At 36.2% G+C, this 20567-nt stretch overlaps 1 protein-coding gene across 4 annotated transcripts in view; it reads right to left on the bottom strand.

Annotated features, from left to right (window-relative positions):
• LOC131055550 (aberrant root formation protein 4) overlaps positions 1-19152 on the bottom strand; it is a 205619-nt gene extending 186467 nt beyond the window's left edge. For 3 of the 4 annotated variants that reach the window (XM_059216795.1, XM_057990026.2, XM_059216796.1), the window contains exons 1-3: positions 18817-19152; positions 18548-18709; positions 17557-17706 (exon numbers count right to left, since the gene is read on the bottom strand). In XM_059216795.1, coding sequence (XP_059072778.1) covers positions 17557-17706; positions 18548-18709; positions 18817-18897 — 393 coding nt within the window. In that variant the 5' untranslated portion in view covers positions 18898-19152. The remainder of the gene's footprint in view (positions 1-17556; positions 17707-18547; positions 18710-18816) is intronic. The other variant, XM_057990020.2, reaches the window with a different exon arrangement.
• Positions 19153-20567: the final 1415 nt, after the last annotated feature.

Here is a 20567-nt window from a genome sequence, read left to right as displayed (position 1 = left end):
ATGCATTGTTATCGTGGTTATATTATCGTTGATTATAATCGAACGGACATGTCTCATGTAGAGGCATGCCTCTACGTGCCACGTAGAGACATGTCCCTACATGGACATGCTTCTCCGTCCGCATATTTATATCCTTTTCGGCCTGCATTTGGAAAACACATAACGTACATAAAACTAGTGCTACTACAAGAGCAGGCATCTCGCTATTACAAGTGCTACGATCCTTCATTGTTTTAAATCGCATTCCTACAAGCTTACAAATCGAACTTACCTGTTCACAACAGCAGTAAATCTGAATCAGTTATTGAATCAAGGAGTGCATACATATAATAAAGAAAGGCATTATAATCTGATCTCATTTCCTTAACATGGTATCAGAGCCACGTTGAAAATAATACCAAGAGCAAATATAATTACATAAAATCCAAAACACCATCAAGAAGAAAATAGCAATCATGGTGAATGGACTTAGATTTGAAGACAGACTCGAGGGTGCCACAAATTTCGTCTCATGGAAACTCAAATTAATGATGACACTTAGAGAACAAGAATTAGACACATTTGTGGAAAATACCATATCTATACCAGATGATGAAGATGAGAAAATCCAATGGAAAAAGAGCAACAACAAAGCCATGAAGATCATAGTAGATGCAGTAAAAGATCATATAGTTCCTGCTATATCAAAGTTGGACACTGCACAAGCCATGTTTACCTTCCTAGGAGACATGTATGAGATTAACAACACCAGTCGAGCTCTTCACTAAAACAACAATTGCATCATGTAAAAATGAATAAGGGTGAATCTATTACATCTTATTTCATAAGAATAACTGAGTTAAGGGATCAATTATCTACAATTGGACATACAATTGATGACAAAGAATTAACAATGTTGGCACTCAACGAACTTCCTACATCTTGGGAAGCATTTATTCAAGGGATAAGCGCACGATCCAAACTTCCAAAGTTCAATCGACTAAAAATAGACTGTATTCAGGAAGAGTCCAGACTAACAACCAGATGTATTGGGCTCAACAATACTAATGGAGAGATTCAAGTACTGAACACAAATTCTCACAAGGGAAGAAAGGAAACTTCAAACAAAAAAGGGGAAGAGACAACAATAAACATTCATTCAAAAGAAGGAAGGACATGTCTAAGGTACAATGCTATAGATGTGACCAATATGGACACCTTGCCGTGAAGTGCCCGGAAAGACTCAAGAATCAAGCCTCATTAGCAGAAATCAATAAAGACAAAGATATAGAGAAAATGATATTCTTTTCAGCCCTATCAAGTGAATTAACGACTAACAGGAATACTTGGGTCATTGATAGCGAAGCATCTCGTCATATAATCGGATTCATAGAACAACTGGATAATTTTGAAGAAAACTCAAATGAGGAAGTCACCATAGGAGATAACTCCACCTACTCTGTGAAAGGAATCGGGGCCTGTACAGTTCATCTAAAATTTGGAGTTTCTCTTCAACTAACAGGAGTACTATTTGTACTAGGCTTCAAAAGAAATCTGGTTTCTATCTCAGCCCTTGAAGACAAAGGGTATCGAACCACCTTCTTGGATGGAAAAGTTCTAACCTAGCCTAAGAACTCAAACATAAAGAAGGCATACACAATAGGGATTCGAGATGGATGTTTATACAAACTTTGCAATGTTCAAACCCAAGCCTTAACTCATGATGTTTCCACTACTAATGAAATATGGCATAAAAGGTTAGGACATCTTCACTTCCGTGCCCTACCTTCCATAGAAAAACTTGTTACAAGACTACCTAAATTAAATCAAGAACACAAAGGGATATGCAAGGGTTGTGTTTTAGGTAAGAACTCTAAGAGGACTTTTTATTGTAGTGAGAACAAATCCAAAAATGTACTTGAACTTATTCACACTAACTTATGTGGTCCAATGACAGTACCCTCCTTAGGGGGATTTTTGTACTATGTTATTTTTGTTGATGACTACTCCGGGAAAACCTGGATTTACTTCCTAAAACTTAAAGAATCTAATGAAGTACTATCAAAATTTAAGGAATTTAAGGCCTTAGTTGAAAACATGACTGGGAAAAGAATTAAAACTCTAAGGTCAAATAATGGGGGAGAATATATCTCTGAAAACTTCAAAGAATTTTGTAGTACAGCCGGGATTAAGAGGTAGCACACTGTTCCTTACAACCCTCAACAAAATGGGGTAGCTGAAAGGAAAAACAAGACCATAATAGAAGCAGCCAAGGCTATGATGCATGATCAAAACCTTCACGCCTCATTTTGGGCTGAAGCCTCTAACACCGTTGTTTACATACAAAACAGATGTCCTCATTCTATTCTTGACAATATAACTCCTGAAGAAGCATTCACAGGAAATAAGCCTAACTTAAGTCACTTACGAATATTTGGTTGTCCAGTCTACATCCACATTCCCAAGGAGAAAAGATCCAAACTAGAGCCATCAGGAAAGAAAGGGATATTTGGTGGTTATAGTGAAACATCCAAAGCCTACAGGATATATGTTCCCAGTCAGAATATAATTGAGCTTAGCAGAGATGTAACTTTTGAAGAAGACATTGCATTCAAAATTTCTAAAAACACTAATGAAGCAAATGATGAGTCTTCTCAAGACATGACTAAGGATCCTGGCACTGAGATTCAGAGGGAGATGCTTGTAGAAGATAATGAACCAATGAATTCTACTCCTAAACCTCTTGAACCTGCTACTAACAAAAAAAGACCACTCTGGGCAAGGAAAACAATTGAAGAAGCAGAGATCTATGCTACACCCAAGGGGACATTTAGAGAAAGCAAGAAACCAAGAGGTTATTTAAACTACGTTGCTCTTATGAGTAAACTCATTAAATCCGAACCTCCAAATGTTGAAGAAGCCTTAAAAAATCAAGTTTGGAAGGATGCCATGATCGAAGAGTACCAATCCATTCTAAAGAATGATGTCTGGGATATTGTGCCTGGACCTAAAGGAAAATCAGTTGTTACATCCAGATGGCTATTTAAAATCAAACATGCAGCAGATGGAAGTATTGAAAAACACAAAGCTAGATTTGTTGCTAGAGGGTTCTCTCAAAAGGTCAGAATTGATTATGAAGAAACATTTGCCGTAGTTGCTCGGTACACTTCAATAAGGACCATAATTGCTATTGCCGCCTCAAAAGGATGGAAAATACACCAGATGGATGTAAAGACTGCATTTCTGAATGGTATCATAGAAGAAGAAGTATACCTAGAGCAACCTGAAGGTTTCACTATTCATAATAGTACTTCTCATGTTTGCAAATTGAAGAAGGCTCTCCATGGGCTCAAACAAGCCCCTAGAGCCTGGTATGAAAGAATAGATAGTTACCTCATCAAGTTAGAATTCTCCGAGAATGAAGCAAATCCTAACCTCTACTTCAAAGTAACAAATGGTAACATGTTAATTCTCATCCTTTATGTTGATGATTTATTAATCACACATGAAGATCATCTCATCATAAAATGCAAACAAGATCTGGCTTCTGAATTTGATATGAAAGACTTGGGTCTCCTGCATTACTTTCTGGGACTAGAAGTATGGCAAGAAGACAAATATATCATTCTGAATAAAGGTAAATACACTATTGATATTCTAAACAGATTTGGAATGATGGACAGCAAACCTATGTCTACACCCATGGAAACGAATCTACATAAACTAAAAGATGCAGCCTCTGAGTTAGAATTAGTCAATCCTACTCTCTATCGACAGATAATTGGATCATTGATGTACTTGGTTAATACTAGGCCAGACATTTGTTATGCAACAAACGCTCTCAGTCAATTCATGTGCGAACCCAGGAAAATACACCTTGTAGCAGCAAAACACATCATGACGTATCTACGTGGAACTATTGGACTAGGACTAAAATATGATAATGTAGAGATATGTCTACACGGATATTCTGACTCAGATTGGGCTGGTAGTGTTGTTGATCGTAAAAGTACTTCAAGATGTTTTAGCTTGGGATCTGCCATGATATCCTGGTTCAGCAAGAAGCAATCTTTAGTTGCACAGAGCTCCACGGAAGCTGAGTACATTGCAACATCGATGGGAGATCGAGAAGCAGTATGGTTGAGGAAACTACTGGTAGGATTGTTTGGACAATCCATGAACCCCACTATTGTACACTGTGATAATCAAAGTTGTATTAAGCTTTCTGTGAATCCGGTATTTCATAACAGATCAAAACATATTGAGATCCCCTACCATTACATCAAGGATATGGTGGAAAGAAATGTCATACAATTGAAATATATCAACACGGATGAACAAGCTACAGACATCTTCACCAAGCCCCTCTCCAAATTAAAAGTGAATCACTTCAGAGGTAAACTTGGTATGGTAAGAATGTTATTATATTTTTTGAGGTTGAGTCTTAGTAATGTTTTAATGTTAAAAGATATCTATGTTATTTTTTTCATGTGAGTTACTACATGATTCTGTAGAGACATTGTGGAAGGTGATGATCTTTCACTGATGTCTAATTATGGTTACTATTGTAAGGTGATTGTTAATTATAGTCTCAGTCGTAACACTCAGCAAAATAAATCCATCTCCTTAGTTTTTTCAGCACACAAAAACTAAGTCTATCATTTGCGATTTATTTAAGATTAAATTTAGTTAGTATTAACTAAATTTAATTGCTATGCTATAGTTAGTGCATCGTGGAGTTTATTAAAGGAAATGATCGCCGGTGTAGAAGGATCGTGGCTCCACACAGGGGTCACGACCCTATTTGGAACCACATGGTTCCACATAGTATCGTGACCCCCTGTGGAGGCACAATCCAATGAAACAAAAGATATATATACGCTACCCTCTCCATTGATAACATATTCGATAGGAGTAAACAATATACTGTGATCGGTAGTAAATATAATCGTTTGCTTTTCATCTGCAGAGGCAAATCGATAAGACTAATAAAATCGATTTTACATTCCTTGTATCCCACGCTAAAACTTTAAACTAGTTGTCTCAGAATTCTGATTGCTCAGAAAGTAATAACAGTCTATTTACATTTACATGGTATCAGAGCCTAACTACTTAAGATCCGAATAGATTGAAAGTGAAGTTTACAAAATTGAAGAATTCTAAAATGGCGAACACAATCAGATTCGAGGACAGACTCGAAGGAGCAGCAAATTATGTGGCTTGGAAAGTGATAATTATGATAGTGTTAAAACAGAACAAAGTAATCAAATTCATAAAAGAAGACAAGCCCGAACCTGAAGACGAACCTGAGAAAACTGTATGGAATGAGGGAAATGATAGAGCTGTAAAAATCATGATAGATGCAGTAAGGGATCACATAATACCACTTATATTAAAATATGACAACGCATATGAAATGTTCAAAACCCTTGAAAGGACGTATGAAATAAACAATCCGAGCAAAACCCTAGCTCTAAAAAGACAGTTGAACCACATAAGTATAAATAAAGGTGAAACAATAAACTCATACTTCATGAGGATAGATTCACTCAGAGATCAACTGCAAAAACTTGATTATCATGTCGAGAAGCAAGAACTATCAATGATTACCCTAGACGGATTACCTGAATCCTGGGAATCATTCAAACAAGGCATAAATGCAAGGGATAAATTCACAGAATTTGATCAACTAAGGGATGACTGTCTCCTTGAAGAAACAAGGCAAATGAAACGAGGAAATCACAAAACTAAAGATGAGGACCTCCACATTCTGAATACCGACTCCCGTAAGAAAGGCAAGAAGAGAAACTTCAAGAAGAGAAAATCCCATCATGGGAAAAGCTTTCATAAGAAAGACATGTCAAAAATCCAATGTCATAGATGTGATCAGTATGAACATATGTCATTTAATTGTCCTGACAAAGTAAAACAGCAGGCATCATTCGCCAAAGTAGAGAGGAACACAGAACTTGAATCTGAGAAGTTTGTATTATATTCAGCACTATCAAGTCAAGCTTCAAACAAGTCTAACACTTGGGTGATAGACAGTGGATCGTCAAGACATGTCACCGGATTCAGAGAATTACTAGACTCAATGGAAAAGGGATCAAATGAAGAGGTAACAATAGGGGATGACTTTGCACATCCTGTAAAACGTGTCGAGACATGTACAATCAGACTGAAGTCTGGAATCTCAATTCAACTCACCAGGGTACTATTTGTACCAGGCATCAAAAGGAACTTAGTTTCTATCTCTGCACTTGAGGACGATGGTTATAGAGTCTCATTCATAGAAGGAAAGGTAATGGCATGGCCAAAAACAGCCACCTTCAAAACAGCACAAGTGATTGGTTACAGACAAGGGCACCTATATGAATTGTGTAATAAGCCAAATCAAACCTTAATTCATGAAGCCATAGATCAAGCAGAAATTTGGCATAGAAGACAAGGGCACCTACATTTTCGTGCTCTACCCTCTATGGAGAAATTAGTCACAGGACTACCTAAACTAAAGCCAATTCATTCAAATGTTTGTAAAGGATGTGCACTAGGGAAAAACACTAAAAGCTCTTTTCCTTGCAGTTCTAGAAAAACTAAAGGAGTACTAGAACTAGTTCACTCTGACTTATGTGGGCCTATGTCTGAACCATCACTAGGAAACGCATTATACTATGTAATCTTTGTAGACGATTTTTCTAGGAAAACTTGGATTTATTTCCTTAAAAGTAAAGAATCTGAAGATATTCTTAGGAAATTTAAAGAGTTCAAATCTATTATAGAAAATCACTCTGATAGGAAAATCAAAACTCTTAGGACTAACAATGGTAGGGAATACACATCAGAAGTATTTAAAGAGTTTTGTAAAGATGTTGGGATTAAGAGGGAGTTCACTGTACCCTACAATCCTCAACAAAACGGGGTTGCTGAAAGAAAAAATAGAACAATAGTAGAAGCGGCAAGAGCTATGTTGTTAGATCATAACCTAGAAACTGCACTTTGGGGAGAAGCCACTAATACCGCTGTATACATTCAAAACAGATGACCTCACTCTCATATTGGTGACAAAACTCCTGAAGAAGTCTTTATTGGAATTAAACCTGATATTAGCCATCTCAAAATATTTGGATGTCCTGTTTATATTTATGTACCTAAGGAGAAAAGAACTAAATTAGAACCTACTGGACAGAATGGGATTTTTGTAGGATATAGTGAAACATCTAAATCCTACCGAATATTCATCCCTGGTCAAAGACAAATAGAATTAAGCAGAGATATCATATTTGAGGAAGATATAGCTATCAACAAAACAAGGAGTTCCATCACACCTGAAATCCCAACTAATTCCATTAATTTGGAAGAAGATTCTCTTTCTGAAACTCAAAGGGAGCATCCTGAGGATAACACCTTGGAACTTGAGAACACTACAACAGAGAATCCCAGGAAGAGACCACTATGGGCCACTAAAACAGTACAGGAAGCAGAATCCTTTGCAGCACCTAGAGGAACAGTTAGAGAAAGCAAAAGACCTTCAAAGTTTTCTAGCTATGTTACTCTAATGACAGATATCATAAATGTTGAACCTTCAAGTGCCGGAGAGGCTCTTAAACAGCAAGTATGGAAGGATGCCATGATAGAGGAATATCAATCTATCTTAAAGAATGATGTGTGGAAAATTGTGCCTAGACCTAAAGGAAAATCAATTGTATCTTCTAAATGGCTCTTTAAAATTAAGCATGTTGCTGATGGCAGTATAGAAAAAGATAAGGCAAGATTTGTTGCTTGAGGCTTCTCTCAGAAGGAAGGAATTGACTATGAAGAAACATTTGCACCTGTTGCACGATACACTTCTGTCAGAACAATCCTGGCTATAGCAGCATCTAAAGGATGGAAAGTTCATCAAATGGATGTAAAAACTGCATTTTTGAATGGAACAATTGAAATAGAAGTATATCTAGAGCAACCTGAGGGATTTGAGGTAAATAATGCTAAAACACATGTATGCAAGTTAGAGAAAGCACTGTATGGATTAAAACAAGCTCCTAGAGCATGGTACGAAAGAATTGACAGTTACTTATTAGAGATAGGTTTCTCTAAAAACATTGCTGATCCAAATCTATATTTCAAAATAATCAAAGGTGAAATGTTGATACTCATATCATATGTAGATGACTTATTAATTACAGGCAAAGATCATCTCATTGCAAAATGCAAACAGGAACTAGCTTCAGAGTTTGAGATGAAGGATTTAGGTCTACTCCATTATTTCCTTGGATTAGAAGTATGGCAAAAACCAGATGGTATTTATCTAAATCAAGGTAAATACACCATTGACATTCTGAAGAGATTTGGAATGATGAATTGTAAGCCAATGTCATCTCCTATAGAAACAAACCTACATAAACTAAAAGAAGCTATAGCAGATTCCAAATTTGCAGATCCAACATTATACAGACAGATTATTGGATCATTAATGTGCCTAGTCAATACCAGACCTGATATATGTTATGCAGTAAATGCACTCAGCCAACACATGGTTGAACCCAAAGAAATACATTTGGTTGCAGTGAAGCATATATTAAGATATCTACAAGGTACCTTGGACTATGGACTGTATTATGAACACACTGCATTGAACCTACATGGATACTTTGATTCAGACTGGACTGGAAGCGTGATAGACAGGAAGAGCACTTCAGGATGCTGTTTCAGCTTAGGGTCAGCTATGGTATCTTGGATCTACAGAAAACAATCATCCGTAGCTCAGAGCTCCACAAAGGCTGAATATATAGCTGCATCCATGGCAGCTAAGGAAGCCGTATGGTTGAGGAAATTGATAGTAGGACTGTTTGGTGAAAGTCTGAAGCCTACTATCATTCATTGTGACAATCAGAGCTGCATTAAACTTTCAGTGAATCCAGTTTTTCATGATAGATCCAAGCACATTGAGATCCCATATCACTATGTAAGAGACATGACAGAGAGAAAGGTAATAAGACTGGAATATGTCAATACAGGAGATCAGACAGCTGACATTCTCACCAAACCCCTAGCAAGAGTGAAAATTGATCACTTCAGGAGGTATCTTGGTATGGTTAAAATGTAATTGATGTCTAAAATTTATGTAAACTTCTTGGTCATATATTTGAGTATATGAAGTATGTAACCTTTCCCTATGTTCACTCCTAAAGGATGACGATTCTTTAGTTAATGAACACTTGTATTTTAACATTGTAAGGTGACGATCTTATAAATGTTCGAAAGATCATATAAACTGAAAATCAGACAATTTGAATATCAGTAATATGATAAGTTATAGTAGACATTATGTAAGCAGATTAATGTCAGTGCACATATTAAAACAGGGATATCAAAGTGAGTATATCCTTGGTATCACAAGCTGATACTTAAAACAAGGATATCAAAGTGAGTATATCCTTAGTATCACATGCTGATACTTAAAATAGGGATATCAAAGTGAGTATATCCTTAGTATCACAGGCTGATACTTAAAATTGGATATCAAAGTGAGTATATCCTGAGTATCACACGATGATAGTTCACACCTAGGTGATGTAATTCTCATGAGATTAGTGGTGAGCTAAATTAAGTTTTAGGTCTATACTCCTAAGACTAAGAGGGAGTGTTAATTATAGTCTCAGTCGTAACACTCAGCAAAATAAATCCATCTCCTTCGTTTTATCAGCGCACAAAAACTAAGTCTATCATTTGCGATTTATTTAAGATTAAATTTAGTTAGTATTAACTAAATTTAATTGCTATGCTATAGTTAATGCATCGTGGAGTTTATTAAAGGAAATGATCGCCGGTGTAGAAGGATCGTGGCTCCACACAGGGGTCACGACCCTATGTGGAACCACGTGGTTCCACATAGGATCGTGACCCCTGTGTGGAGCCACGATCCAATGAAACAAAAGATATATATACGCTACCCTCTCCATTGATAACATATTCGATAGGAGAAAACAATATACTGTGATCGGTAGTAAATATAATCGTTTGCAGATTCGTGGTTCCACATAGGATCGTGACCCCCTGTGGAGCCACGATCCAATGAAACAAAAGATATATATACGCTACCCTCTCCATTGATAACATATTCGATAGGAGAAAACAATATACTGTGATCGGTAGTAAATATAATCGTTTGCTTTTCATCTGCAGAGGAAAATCGATAAGACTAATAAAATCGATTTTACATTCCTTATATCCCACGCTAAAACTTTAAACTAGTTGTCTCAGAATTCTGATTGCTCAAAAAGTAATAACAGTCTATTTACATTTACAGTGATGATCTTATAAATAGTTTAACCTGCTGTCATGGTGGATATTATATGAATAATGTCTATGGAGACCATGATAGTGTATATCTCTTGTGTAACTGAGTTACTAAAATATGGCATGATGGATACTATGAGATTTAGTATCAATGGAGACATCATGTGCAGATATCCTCCTTGATAGGCATCATAAGACTTATGCCAGTGCACATATCAAGGAAGATATAAGTATGGTGAATATCCTATGGTTGATATTCTTGAATGTACCATATCTTGATGATTATTTCCTCTCTCATAACTTGAGAGTATAGTATATTGATCATACCACAATCCTCCCTAGCTAAGAGGGAGTGTTAATGTTGTAGCTTCGGTCAGATTAAATTGATCAAGAAACAATTGTCTAATCAGTATATGAAGATCATTATGTTATAAGGGATTTATGCTGATTGAATCAAATAAATTAACTATGCTCCGAAACTTTCATTAACCCGATAATCATTATTGATTAGAGAAATCAATATTAACCACCGCGATAAATCAAACATTAGTCATGCATTGTTATCGTGGTTATATTATCGTTGATTATAATCGAACGGACATGTCTCATGTTGAGGCATGTCTCTACGTTCCACGTAGAGACATGTCCCTACATGGACATGCTTCTCCGTCCGCATATTTATATCCTTTTCGGCCTGCATTTGGAAAACACGTAACGTACATAAAACCAGTGCTACTACAAGTGCAGCCATCTCACTATTACACGTGCTACAATCCTTCATTGTTTTAAATAGCATTCTTACAAGCTTACAAATCGAACTTACCTGTTCACAACAGCAGTAAATCTGAATCAGTTATTGAATCAAGGAGTGCATACCTATAATAAAGAAAGGTATTATAATCTGATCTCATTTCCTTAACATATTAGACACCATCACGAGTCACTTCATAAGTGGCCTTAAGGATCTAATCCATGCTAAGGTCAAACCATTCAAAACTAACACCATGATAAAAGCCTTGGGATTGGTCAAATGAGCAAATCATAAACTTCTTGTTCAACATTGTTTTGCAAACCTAATCCCATTTTAAATAACGTACCATAATGCAATCTTCCAAGGCTGCCTCCAAAAACAATCCCCATTATACACCTTACTAATGCCAAAATGTAAGCTCGATGAAAAGGCTTATGCTACAACTGTGATGAAAAGTTCACTCAAGGCCATAAATGTGGAATAAAAACTTTGTCTACTAGATGTTGAGTCGCCCCCTAATGTAGAGGATTGAAAAAATGCTCAAGAAACCCAAAAGGAAGAACTAACAACCACCAACCCACTACAATGGACTCCATCCCAGAAATCTTTGTACACGCCTTGGTAGGAGTAACTACCCCTCAAATTATTTAAGTCAAAAGATACTTCAAGCAAATCCCTCTTTATTATCATTGACTTAGGATTATAATGAGGACAACTATAACGTCAACTTGGATATGTCTACCTTACCCTTAGGTGGACACAATGTAGTTCTTGGATCTCAATTGCTAATATATACTTGGCCCAATCCCGTGGAATGTCTCTAAACTTTGGATAGAGATCTCTAATAATGGGTAGACGTACATATTCAAGAGCCTCACTCCTTGGCCTACTGTTATCATCAATTCAAATCAAGTGGAGAAGCCCCTTAAGAAGTGCTCCATAGATTCATTGCACAACCATGTTCATTTCAATTCAACCCATCTTCAAAGCCCAACATAACTAATGATTTGCAACTAATTTTAGACAAGTGTAATGTTTGCCAAACCATCTAAAGTTACCACCTCAACATCCTACAGACCATCGCATTGAGCTCTTTCTAGGTAGTTTACCCCTAACATTTGGCCCTAGAGTACCTATTCTTGCACAGACAAAAATTGAGAAGTTAGTACAAGAACTCCTTAAAGTCAAAGTCATTCATCTAAGCACAAGCCCCTACTCTTCACATGTTCTCGTCCATAAAAAGATGGGTCCTAGCAACTTTGCATGGACAAAAAATTGAGAAGTTGTCACAACCCTAGCTGTAATCCGGCCCTAAACTTTGTGCCTTAATTTTGTAATGACATGCTTGTATATGTGTGTGTGTGTGTGTGTGTGTGTTTAATGGATTTGAAACCTAATCGTCATAATTAGCCAATGCTTACTATATAATAATTAGCTGATAATATTAATACTGGCTGCTCTTGGAATAACCAGGCGGTTTATCTTTTAGAATAAAGCTATGTTCTTGGTCTGGAGAGTTAACTATCTTCCAATCCAAATAATATCATTGCTCTCATTTGAAATATGGGATTGGGTTAGACCTTATCAGGTTTACCTTACAAATCAGTAATTTTCTTTTAAGTCCAGAACTTCTAATGTGTGTTAACTCTTAGTTGCACAAATTCAGGGATGTTTTTAATTGTGTAGAAATACAACGGAAGGAGCTCATGATAATTTAATAAATTCAGCTAAAAACCTGATTGGAAAAAGGACTGGTAGCACTGAAATTTAAAACAAACTGTTTAGTAATCAAACTAAAGGCCAATTCTGATCATGCAAAACAAAAGGAAAAAAAAAAAAAACACTCAGGGAAGTCTGATCTTTAGAAATTGAAAGAGTCTAATCATGGGTGGAATGTGACCGTCCTGAGTAAACATCAGCCATGGGGAAGACAAGTATTCTGTGACTTCACATGACTGCTGTAGTAATTCACAATAGTCACATACTACCCACCATTAGAACCCTTGTAAAGCTTGACTTTGTAGACAGCACTTGTTTTCACAGCTTAATTATTTAATTACCAGCATAGTAAAGCAAAGAGCAGTCTAGTTGATTAATTACCAGCATAGTGAAGGGAAGAATGTGCAAAATAACAACAACATTATGCAGCTCAGTTGCATCTTAAAAATAGTGTAGTTCTGCAGTCTATTATCGGCACCTTACTTGAACCCTGCAAGTGCAACTACCCTTAGCCTGAGTTTGTGAACTTAATAACCAGCAATTCTGTATGTAGAACTTGATCAACTACATACACGGTAATATCTTTGGCACTATATCTTCCACAGTAGTTTGAATTCCCAGCAACACTAAAGAGGAACCTACCTAAGTGATTAATGGTTATGCCTTTGTTATTAATAAGGAAATGGATAAAATTGAACAAGGGAAACCCTATACAGCCATGCACTTCAAGGCAAACCCTGAATTCTAGGGCTATATGTGTTAACCAAAGTGTATATATATAATATTGACAACATGTGTAAAGGTACTGAGTGACTACCGGGTTAGACCCGAGGGAACAATGAAATAAACACTTTGGCCAGAGCGAGTAACTCTAATAATCAGTCAAGAATTGTTGGGTTAACATTGAGTCACTTCATGGGTAAAGGGGCATATGTATAGATATTTCTGCTTGGGCATTAATAGGATGCATGTGTCAGTTGCACCATAATGCACAGTTTTCACACATGTTGGCCAAGGAATGCTAGACTCCTCGTGATGGGTCGGGCTCCCTTCGTGGGGTAGCACGAGGAAGCCTATAGCTTCGTGGTAGGGTGGAAAATCGTTCCCGTGATGCTCTCTCTCAATCCCCTCTCTTGCTCAGATTATGGAGAAAGGACGAAAGAGATTTGGATTTCTTTGTTATGTTAAATTGAAAATTTTATTGATCAAAAGGTGAATAACTTTTATTTCAGATCGATTTTCCTTACTTTGTTGTGCTCTTAAGACATGCATGACTTGGTAGCAATGATAGTGCCTTCATATGCTAGCCTCTGGTTGTTCTAAATCTCTCTATCCTTCATAATAGAATTGAGAACTCAAAATTCAGATGAATGTTCAACTAGGATTTAGTTTTTTTTTATCTTTTGATGACAAATGTATTATGCTGTTAGCACTTGTAGAGGATACAGTGGTACACATTCTTTCAAGTTGATATTGCTTGTAGGATACATGAACTTGTGCTAAACATTAGGATGAGTAGATCCTTATTCTTGGAAACTTTCCCTATGATTGTTCATTACTTGTAACTTGTGAAAGGGTACTCGTTTGTCTATGCTGTTACAAAAGTTGGTACAAGAACTTCTTACACAAGGCCCTAATCTTCACATGTTCTTGTCCGCAAAATATGGGTCCTAGTGACTTTGCATTGATTTGTGGGAGCTCAATAAACTCACTATCAAGGATAAATGTCATATCCCAATGGTGGATGAGCTCCATGGTACCCACTTCTTGATTTATAGTGAAACTATCATCAAATCTACATCACAAAAGAGAATATTCTAAAAACAATTTTTCACACTCATGTTGGTCATTACAATTTTCTTGTCATGCCCTTTGACCTCACCAATGCACTATCTACATTGTAGAGATTAACGAATAAGATTTTTTTTGCCTAGTTATTCAAAATTTCATCAGTCTTCTTTGATGATATAATTGTTTACGATTAGAAATAGAAGCACCCCTTACACTTACCAAAGCACCCCTTACACTTACCAAATCCTTCAAAATCTTTCAACTAACACTCCAAGTGCTCCTTTGCCTGAACTGAAATTGAATACCCAGGGCACATTGTTTCAGAGGAAGGGATTAGGCTAGATCTAGTAAAAGTTTAAGACATGAAGAATTGGCCTAAACCCAAAACACTAAAGACCCTTAACAAATTTTTAGGCTTCATCGAATATTATTGCAATCATTTGTCAAGGACTGTGACAAAATTGCAACCCCCTCAACCATATTGAAAAAGGGTTCCTTCCAATGGTTTGCATCTACAAAATTGCCATTCAATATACTCAAGTGAGCTATATGCAGCACACCAATCTTTGCTACGTTAGATTTCTCCAAAATCTGTCATTGAAAGTGACACCTCGAGTTATGGATTAGGGATTGGTCTCATGCAAGAAGGGCAACCCCTCACCTTCACAAGGCCCTAACTAGAAAAAAATTTCCTTTTCCACTTATAAGGAGGAGATGCTAGCCATTATTCACACAATCAACAAATAGCGCCCATAACTTGTCAGAAGACATTTCTACATTAAAATGGACCATCACAACCCCAAATATTTTTTGGAACAAGTCTCTTCTCTAGAGCAACAAAAGCAGGTCACCAAGCTGCTCAGTTATGATTATAATTACCTGCAAAAGAGGACAAAAGAATGTTGTGGTAGATGCATTATCATGTGAATTTGAAAACCCTCCAACTATGAGTGCATTATCATTGCCCACCCCTACTTGGGTGGATCATGTATGCCACAAATGTCAACAAGATAGATGCATTCAAAAGCTCATTGTTCAAGTGTGTCTAATCACCCTTTTTTGAAGCCAAATTACTCCTTGAATGGATCTTATTTGCAATATGAGGGCTATCTTGTCTTGACTCACAATCCACTCTACGATAGAGACTTTTGATTAAGTTCCATGCCTCACTATCTACTAGTCACTCTAGTATATTCAAAACATATGAAAGAATTTGAAAATTTTTGGGACAACATGAAAATAGCCATTGAACAATTTGCAAAGGAATGTGAGATCTATCAATGCAAGATAGATAGATAGATAGATAGATATAAAATGGATAATTTTTAACGTCCACGAGGCTAAACATAGCCTATGGGACAGCCTGCCAAATTAAACCAACTTCAGTAACTCGTTTCTTTTCTTGTGCAAGTTGACGATGAGCACTCCCAACTTCAGTAACTCGTTTGAATAGAGGGTTTGGATATAAGGAGATGTATCCATGAATATGTTGTATTGAGCATTGCTCAAAGGATGATGCCCCCTTAAAGAGGCTGGTACTATATTGTAATGTGATGCTGCCATTTCGCGTTTCTCATTTACAGCATTTGTTTCTGTGTTTCAGCTATCTGGTTAATTTGATGCAAGAAAGGATTTAACATGGGAATTTGGAAAAGTCACATGCTCAAGAGAGAAGTGTTACATGGGTATGCATCTGGCTATATTGCAAATTTGTAAATGTTCCATTTTTTGTTTGCCCCTTTCCTTTCTCGTATTTTTCTCTGTTGAGCAGTACTACTCTTTCTATCTCCACCTTAGATTCTCTTCTGCACACCCCATGGTATCTATGCCTTCTCTTTTCTTTGTTACCTGCCAGCAGCCTTCAATTTCCTTTTTTACTTGGTGAAACATCGGATCTTAGTTATTGCTGATCCTTTCTATTATGCCTTATCACTTTCTTTGGCTATTGTTGTCTTCTTCAATTGCCTCAATCATTATGAAATTTTTTTCTATTTTCTATCAAACCATTGTATGCTTCCTACTACCAAAGTTGTTATTCTAAGTGATGCCAAGATTATGGAATCAGAAGTATGGATAACACAAGACAGCACAAGCAATCCAGGAAACCATTTTTCTTGGACCAGTTAAGGAAGAAAGCTGTGGTTTGAACCTACCAAAAAGGAGTTTAAAAGATACAAGTAAAGGGTGCCCTAACATAAAAGAGAATAGAATTCCTTTTGCCAGTGATTCTAGTTGCAGGAGGAAGGAGTGCATGAAGCTAGGGAAGCTTGAATTGTGGAATAAAGTCAAAAAGGATTTAGCTAGCCTGAAGAGAAGGGGACCAGAATCCCTTGGCAATTTATGGAAATTAATGCAAACCTTTTTTAAAATTTGAGTTTTGAGCTCAATTCTAGTCTGCTTCTTCCAGTTTCTTTCATTCACAAAAGAATTGGGGAAGATGTAGAGGGAGATGCAGAGTCTCCCGAGGATGTCAAATGAAATAGAATTTAGGGGTTCAATTCAAGAGTTTAGCGGTGGACTGAGAGACAGCTGGAAAGGAAGGAGGATATTAAGGAGGATAAGCAGGAAGAGCTTTTCAAGGCCATATGGTCTAAGCTTCTTGTCAAAAAAAATTCAAGAATGGTAATGGAAAAGGTATGCAGCCTCATACTATTCAAGAGGTGGTGCTCATAACAATGTTAAATGTTTTGGGCAAGATGCAACTCATCCACATGATATTGAGTGGAAAATATTTTACAGGCAGTTCTATGTCAAGGTTATGGAGGAGTTATCCGGATGCCAGGTGAAGGTAATCACAGTGTCACCTAATTCTCTTCTTGTTTTAGAGTGATATCATATTATGTAGGAAATAAACAGCAACATAAACCAGTTTGCTCTGGCCTTACGACTGTTGTGTGTGTTATAGGTGGAATGCATTTATGTTGTATTATGGACATTCATCCCATCCTTCAGACTTAATAGAACATTCGCCTCATTGATAAATAAATAAATTACCTCACCTATCAAAATAAATAAATTACCTCACAGAGAACTGAAACGATTTCACTGGGACTGCAAAACTGGCACATGTGTGTAATTACATTCCCACATGTTTCCCAACATTTTTCTGATATGTCCATGTAAGTCAAAATCACCCTCGGTAAATCCAAAGATACCATATCAAGCAAAACCTGCATGGAAAAATTTTATGAAATGAAACTTTTAAGCAAGTATAGAATAACTTGCAAATCTTTCCAATTCAAAAAATGATAACAATTGTTTTAAACGCTTTTTCAAAGGGATAGAAGCAGGGTTTATGATAAAATATATAATTTGATGAATCTAGTAAATTTATGTATTTTAATTTATTACGAGAGTTGACGATTTTCATAAAAAAGAAGATTCATCAGCAATTTTCTCCAGGAATCATTCAAACAATTTGCAAATATTTAATATAAAAATTGGTAGATATTTTTCAAATATTTTGCTAATTGGCTTTAAAAAAATCAAAAATATTGCTTGGCAAGTATTGTTTTCAAAATGTGGGGGAAAAAAAAAAGTTAGAATTTGCTAATGCAAAAACAGTACAAGGCGGCGTAAACACTGAAATTTAAAAGTAATATATATTGCTCGGTACTAAATCGAAAAATTAGTATATTGGCAAAGTAGTCCTAAAAATAACGATAGTATGCATCTGCATGAACTAAAATTTACCAGGCATTATTTTCTGCTAAGAGCTTGAATTGACCGATATAGTTATTGAAATATTTATGAAATAATAAGCCACTGGCAACAAAAAGGATTAAAAATAACCTGCTAATTCAAATCCAATATGCATATGTTTACAAGTAATATAATCTATAAGTGTGCTTGTTGGCAAAAAAAATTCCACACTTATGTGAAAAAATAGCCAGTTGAAAAGAAAGAAAGGAAGGAATGAACCCTAAAAATACGAAACTGCGTAGCTACTGAAATTTAAATTAATATTTAATGTTAATAATGTCAAACAGTAAGAGAAGAAAAAACAATTACCTGGCCTTTAGGGTTGGTAATAGTTAACGACTGTGTTTCCCTCAGTATTTCATAAGCAAAATCACTTGACTCTTCATTTAGAGGTAAAGTTTTCAAGAATTTAACTGCGTCTTCCAGAACTCGTAAAAATTCAGAGCCTTGTATGGCTTCAGTTCCATAGTTCTAGCATTTACAAGGGAGAGTAAAATGAATCAAATGCTGTATAGATTTAAAAAATACATGTTTTTAAATCATTAAAAAGGCTAAATATATAGGCTGTGAAATTTTGCCTGGTAACAACGCAAGGCGGCTTCGTTGAGGAGCCGTAAATACTTGTATTTGGCCACTCTGATTTCCTCGATGTTCGCCATGGATTTCACAGATGAATTTTTTAAATTTGCGTAGAGTTAGTATCTTGTCTTCTGTTAATTTAAAATCAGAATCCCGGGCATCGAATCAGCGCCTCAACCGTTATTATCAGTCTCAGACGAGAAAAAACTAATGGATTCACCAGGTTGAGAATATTAATGGATTCAGTAGGTTTCATTTGGAAGTAACTGACTTAGGGAGCAGTATTTGAACTCAGCTAGTAGGGAGAGTAGGGAAGTGCATCCATGGTCGTTATAGGTTAATGATCAGTTACTTTTTATGCACTCAATTTTTTAATTAATATTTTTTTATCATAATTAAAAGTCTATGTATTAGTGTGGGACCATTTTTTAGTATTTTTGAATTGATTTATTTGTGCAGGATTATTAGTATGATTATTATTAGGACATTTGTGCATAAGTATTAGCAATTTTATGTACATGGATATTGAGGCATTTTTAAGTAGGTATTGGGCAACAAGTGTGCACTTATGATCATTGTGCACTTTTTGATCACATAGTGTGCATCATTACTGTCCAGCTATAAACAATTAAGAGCTATACAACCAAAAAAATCATTACTGATGCACTTCCCCTATTTGTCATTTTGAAATTGTAATAATTGCAATAGTAGTGTAATTGACGGTTTTCATGTAAATAGGAACTAGCATACCTATATTTTTAGAAATCTAAGTAAAGTACGTCGAGAAATATCAAGTTTCAAAATATGGTATATTTATATGTTCAATGATAAAGTATGAAGTGCAACTAAATTCAATGATTGATGATGTTTTTAATTTAATTTTGGTTAAATTTGATTAATGATAATTAAAATGAGATAAAGGTCATATCATACTTCTTAGAGGTATAATAACAACATTTGTAAAATATTATGCAAATTATAAATTTGGAATCATTTATCAAAATGATATTTAAAAAATGAAAAAAAATTCACTTGACTAATCATTCACGGAGTAGTAATAACTGTTTTTGATATTAAAAGCAGCCAAAAACGAGGGGGCTGACCCATAGGAACAATTAGAAGGACAGTGGCAAAACCAATATCTGCATATAATCAACATAGTAGCAGCCTTTTACCTCTATCAAAAATAAAAACCATACTACGAGAGTTTATCAGCGATAAGGTAATACTAATCATATTTTTAGCCATTTGCCACGCAGGGCAATGAACAGAGAAGTATAAACAAAAGCATAAACTAGCCTTATTCGCCCAGCGGCTACTAGATATAGTCAAAAAACTAGAAATCCTCCACATGCAGAAAATTATTTCATTTTCCCATGGCTCTTCTTAGGGAGAAGCTTTCTAGCCCATTCCTTAGTGAGGAATTTGAACAGGGCTTTATAGTCCTCGTCCTCCTTGCCTTTCCCTTTGGTTGTGCTTTCCTGCATGAGGCACAGAGTAGCAGCCAAGCATCACATAACATTCAGAGCAAATTTGGAAACATTGTTCATCTTGGACTCCTCCGCCTCCAGTCTACTGGTGATCACCTGCACATTGTCAAAGAGGGCCTCCATCTTTTTCTCTAGCTTCGCCAGGTTGGTTTCCTCCTCCTCCTTCACGTTGTTGGCCTCCTCCATGACCATCATTTTTTCCATCCTAAAGGTTGGGGAGGGGAAATTGGATGGCTCCGGACTCTTGGAGGATATGGGGC

The sequence above is a fragment of the Cryptomeria japonica genome, chromosome 2 (genome assembly GCF_030272615.1).
Source record: "Cryptomeria japonica chromosome 2, Sugi_1.0, whole genome shotgun sequence".
Lineage (NCBI taxonomy): Eukaryota > Viridiplantae > Streptophyta > Pinopsida > Cupressales > Cupressaceae > Cryptomeria > Cryptomeria japonica.
Note: the sequence above shows the minus strand (reverse complement) of the source record. Positions and strands in the feature narration are given on the sequence as shown.